Raw genomic sequence first — 5,738 nt, 5'->3', positions numbered from 1 at the left:
CTAATTTTTTGTCCTTTTAGTAGAGACGGGGTTTCACTATGTTGACCAGGCTGGTCTCGAACTCCTGACCTCATGATCCGCCTGCCTCTGCCTCCCAAAGTGCTGGGATTACAGGCATGAGCCACCGCACCCGGCCTTGAAAGGTTATTAATTACTGCTTTGATTTATTTAATAGATATATATGCCTACTGATGTCTACCTTGTGTGAGCTTTGAGAGAATGCATCTTGCAAGGAATTGGTCCATTTTAGCTAAGTTATCAAATTTATGGACAGAGTTGTCCATATTTCTTTCTAATCCTTTTGGTGACCATAGGATCAGCTGTGATGGCTTGGCTTCTTTCATTTTTGGTACTAGCAATATTTGTCTTCTGTTTTTTCTTAAGCTAGCTAGACGTTTATCAGTTTTACTGACCTTTTCAAAGAACCAGCTTTGGGTTTTATCGATTTTCTCTTTTCAATTTCTATGATTTTTACTTTAATTTTTTTCCAGGTTACTTTGGATTTAATTTGCTCTTACGGTAAAAGATTTTTCCACATTCATTACATTGACAAGATTTCTCTCCTGTGTGAGCCCTGTGATGTACTGTGAGTGATGACTTGTGACTGAAGGATTTCCCACATTCACTGCATTCATAGGGTTTCTCCCCTGTGTGCTTTCTCTCATGAAAAGTAAGTCCTGACTTCACACAGAAAGATTTTCCACATTCGTTACATTTATAGGGCTTTTCTTGTGTATGGGTTCTCTGATGTACAATGAGAGCTGACTTATGGCAGAAAGCTTTTCCACACTCATTACATTCATAGGGTTTCTCCCCTATGTGAATTCTCTGATGCTGAGTGAGTTGTGACTTCTGGCAGAAGGTTTTCCCACATTCATTACATTCATAGGGTTTCTCCCCTGTATGTGTTCTATTATGTTTAGTTAGGTATGATTTATTGTAAAAGATTTTTCCACATTCATGACATTCATAGGGTTTCTCCCCTGTGTGTGTTCTATAATGTTGAGAGAGGGTTGACTTATGGCTAAAGAATTTCCCACATTCAGGACATGCAAAGGGTTTCTCACCTGTGTGTGTTCTCTGATGTACTGTTAGGTCTGACTTCAAGCAGAAGGTTTTCCCACATTCATAACATTCATAAGGTTTCAACCCTGTATGAATTATCTGATGCCTGGTGAGCACTGACTTGTGGTAGAAAGTTTTCCCACATGCATTACATTCATAAGGTTTATCTCCTATGTGAGTTCTCTGATGTTGTGTAAGATGTGACTTTTGACAAAAGGATTTCCCACACTCAAGACATTCAAAAGGTTTCTCACCTGTGTGAGTTCTCTGGTGTACTTTAAGGTGCGAAGTCACACGGAAGAATTTTCCACATTTGTAACATTCATAGGGTTTCAGCCCTGTGTGTGTTCTCTGATGTTTAGTGAGATCAGATTTCTGGTAAAAAGTTTTCCCACATGCGTTACACTGATAGGGTTTCTCCCCTGTATGTGTTCTCTGGTGCAATGTGAGAGCTGACTTATGGCTAAAGGCTTTCCCACATTCATTGCATTCAAAAGGTTTCTCCCCTGTGTGTGATCTCTGATGTTTAGTGAGGTTTGACTTATCCCAGAAAGCTTTTCCACATTCATTACATTGAAAGGGTTTCTCTCCTGTGTGCACCCTCTGATGTCGAGTGAGATGTGACCTCTCCCAGAAAACTTTCCCACATTCATTACACTCAAAGTGTTTCTCTCCTTTATCACCTTTCTGAAGCTGCGACAGACACAATTTCCTCCTGAAATTATTCCCACTTTCTCCACAATCATTGTGTTCCATAGGTACCCCGTGATGTTTAGAAAGGGTGGACTTAACACATAAGAACCTCTCACAATCACTAAATTCATAGTGATTGTCCTTTGACGAAGGTATCTGATGGAACAAGAGGGATGAACTATCACAGAAAGTTCTCCCAAATTCATTATATTCACAGTTATTCTCTTCTGCATTCTCTCTCTTCTGTGTATTGAATACTGCCTTTTCAAGGAGGGTTTCCTGACATATACTGTATTCAAAATTGTGCTCTAAAGTTTGAATCTTCTCATGCCGCAAAGCGTCCTCATGATGACTCAGAGTGTTCCTATTTTTCAAAACTTCATTTTTCTCTCGAGTATAAGTTTCATCATGCTTAATATTGAGTACCAACTTCCCAAAGGCATTAAATTCATCAGACTTTTTTCCTAAATAGTTCATCTTACTGATAACCAATGGTGAAACAGTGTTGAAACTCATTCCACATGAGTCACACTGACAGAACATTTTTCTGGAAGGAAAAGAACTTACGTCCACGTTAAATGGTATTCCTATTACATTACCTTGTTCCTTAGTCAGCATTTCATTATTGATGAATACAACTTCCCACAAATGTTTAGATTGGTTTTCTTGGCTCCTCTCTTTCAGGTGATCAGCTGTCCAGACTTCTAGAAACAAGCAAAATTAATCTTACCATATAAATACCGAAACATTTCTTAGGGAATGAAATCTTTATACAAATGCCCTATGTTGTAGCTGACTCTGGTTTTTTGGCCAATTTCCAGAGATGAACATAACTGCAAGTGCATATTTTTTGTATGTCATGGGTTTGGGGTGAAAAAACAAAAACAAAAACCAGAAACAAAAGGCCTAGGCTAGTGGAAAAACAGAGGGGAATTTAACTATTTGAATGCACACATTTGGTTTCTAATGTAAGAAGAATAATAGCAACTAGTTACATCTGCATTTCCTCATGCATCCCCCCAAGAACTATAAACGTCAGCATAAGTGGAGCAAATAATATTATCTATAACAACCCATGACTTTAGCATAACTAGGAGATGGAGAATGTTACTAATTTCAAATACTACTAAGCAATAGATATTCAAATACAGTAAAAAGTGACAGCCCATGCCTACAAAGAGAGTCAGCCAGAGACTGTGGTGATCACATGGAATAGAGGAGACAAACAGTCCAGAGAGGATGAAACACAAAACTACTCCCAGAAAGGGAAAGTTTCACTATGAGTGGGAAAATACTCAGAAGATGTCTGAGTTCACACAGATTAAAGCTCAGGCTACTGGGAAATCCAAGAGAAGAGACTTGGATTGCATGCAAACTAAAGAGGCAAAGGGTAATCAAACTCAGGAATGAAGTTGTAAAGAGGACAGAGTAATCACAGAAAATAAGACTTGTAATTCAAGTCTTATTAAAGACTTATTAAAGACATTCCTAATCAAGGAATCTGTGATGGACTAAACTGTGCCCCCCAAAAAATGTGTATGTTAAAACCCCAACCTCCAGTGTGACTGTATTTGAAGATGGGGACTTTAAGGAGATTAACTAAGGTTAAATGAGGGCATAAGTGTAACACACTAATACAAAGGCATTGGTGTCCTTATAAGAAGAGGAGGAGACTGGAAAGCACATACATGAGCTCTCTTTCTCCCCCACTGGCCACCCCCAACCACTGGTCATATGCACAGAGAAAAGGCTGTGTGAGGACACCAGAAGAAAATGCCATTTGCGGCCGGGCGCGGTGGCTCAAGCCTGTAATCCCAGCACTTCGGGAGGCCGAGACGGGCGGATCACGAGGTCAGGAGATCTAGACCATCCTAGCTAACACGGTGAAACCTCGTCTCTACTAAAATACAAAACTAGCCGGGCGAGGTGGCGGGCGCCTGTAGTCCCAGCTACTCGGGAGGCTGAGGCAGGAGAATGGCGTAAATCCGGGAGGCGGAGCTTGCAGTGAGCTGAGATCCGGGCACTGCACTCCAGCCCGGGCGACAGAGCGAGACTCCGCCTCAAAAAAAAAAAGAAAAAGTAAAAGAAAAGAAAATGCCATTTGCAAGCCAAGGAGTGAGACCTCACCAGAAACCAACTCTGCTGGTACCTTGACTTTAGACTTCCAGCCTCCACAACTGTGAGAAAATTTATTTAAGCTACCCAGTCTGTTGCATTTTGTTACAGCAGTCTGAGTAAACTAAAACAGAGCCAAAGGGGAAACTACATTTGACTGAAACTTGAATAAACAGCATTGTAAAGGAGAATGAAACAAGAAAAAAGAGAAGCAGCAATAATTTTTAAAGAGTAAGAAAAAAGAAAATGGGATCAGAAAGTAAGTTCTGGACAAAGTTGGTCTACAATTAAATAAATAAAATTATAATATAGTATATATGTTATTACAGTCCTTAAAGAAGAAAAAAGAAAACAATGGAGTAAATCTAATATTAAGAATAAAAAAGTATAATCTAAGAAAACTGTCCAAAAATAAAAGACCTGATCCACATATTCAAAGGAACCATCATGAACCTGGGAAAACTGTTCAGCAACAGTTTTCTCTAAAACGTATCTTAATAAAACTACTAGATGTTGAAATTGAAGAAAAAGTACTCTGGACAAAAATACCAAGTCTCAGCAAACTTTTACTTTGATAATGGGTCTTGAAATCAAGTAATACTATCCATACAACTCAGCTCTTATTTTTCAAAGTTTTAGTTATTCTGGTTCCCGTGTATTTCCACATAAGGTTTAGAATTACTACAAGAAATCCCGCTAATTACTACATGGAATTACATTATTTTAAATCTATAAATCATTTTAACAACAAAACATGTCAGCAATATTGAGCTTTCTGACATAAGCAGGGAGTTCCACTTGTTTAGGTCTTCAATTTCTCTCTGCAGTGGATTATTGTTTCAAGTGTGGCCTTTCACATCTTTTGCCAGACAAAGCTATTAAAAAAAATATTTTTGATACTATTGCAAATAGAACTTTCAAAAGTTTCAATTTCCAATTGATCATTGCTAATATATAGAAGTAAAATTCATTTTTACTTATTTTTCTCCTGCCACCTAGCTACACTTAATAATTCTAGTCATTCTTTTTCCCATATCTTGGGAGACTCCATTCGATTTCCTACATAGATAATCATATCTTTTGTGAATAAAGACATTTCTACTTCTTTTCCACTCCAGTCTCCTTTCTTTTTCTTCCCTTGTTATACTAGGTAGCATATATTACACTATCAAGTATGAGTGGACATCCTTGTCATGTTCCTGATATTGAAAAGAAATCATACCATTTTTCACAATTATATACAATGCCAATTGTACATTTTCTATAGATGACTTTTATCAGATTAAAGTTATCTTCTATTCTTCATTTGAGAGTTTTAATTAGAAATGGATGCCAATGTTGTCAAATGTTTTCTCTGCTTACATTGAAATGGTCATATGGGTTTGACTTTTTTCCTATATTTTTCTTTTTAATACAGGGGAGAGATGACTACATAACTGATGAGGCCAGTGGAAGATAAAAATGTGAGGTTACTCAGAATGTATAAAAGTAGTATAGTAAAAGGTAAAATAAATTATGTTTTTTTCTTTTAATATATTTTATTACTTGTAAAATGTAATAGGTATAATAGTAATCTAAAACAACATAAATTTATAATCACAAAAAAGTTTTGTTGTAATAACTTTAAATAATACAATAATTACTAATAGTTTGTTAATATATCTTGACTGATCATAAAATTTTCTGGCACTTTTTGCAAATTCATTTATTAAGTCATCAAAATTTATATATATATTTTTTTATTATACTTTAAGTTCTAGGGTACATGTGCATAACGTGCAGGTTTGTTACATATGTATATTTGTGCCATGTTGGTGTGCTGCACCCATCAACTCGTCAGCACCCATCAATTCATCATTTATATC

General features: G+C 37.0%; 1 protein-coding gene across 1 annotated transcript in view; it reads right to left on the bottom strand.

The window, feature by feature from the left end:
- Window positions 1-492: 492 nt before the first annotated feature.
- The window catches only part of LOC108517359 (zinc finger protein 33B), a 25,723-nt gene continuing 20,477 nt past the window's right edge, over window positions 493-5,738 (bottom strand). Inside the window, exon 2 of the mRNA XM_017855236.1 lies at window positions 493-2,462. Coding sequence (XP_017710725.1) covers window positions 493-2,376 — 1,884 coding nt within the window. The 5' untranslated portion in view covers window positions 2,377-2,462. The remainder of the gene's footprint in view (window positions 2,463-5,738) is intronic.

The sequence above is a fragment of the Rhinopithecus bieti genome, unplaced genomic scaffold, assembly GCF_001698545.2.
Source record: "Rhinopithecus bieti isolate Rb0 unplaced genomic scaffold, ASM169854v2 scaffold_40838, whole genome shotgun sequence".
Lineage (NCBI taxonomy): Eukaryota > Metazoa > Chordata > Mammalia > Primates > Cercopithecidae > Rhinopithecus > Rhinopithecus bieti.
Note: the sequence above shows the minus strand (reverse complement) of the source record. Positions and strands in the feature narration are given on the sequence as shown.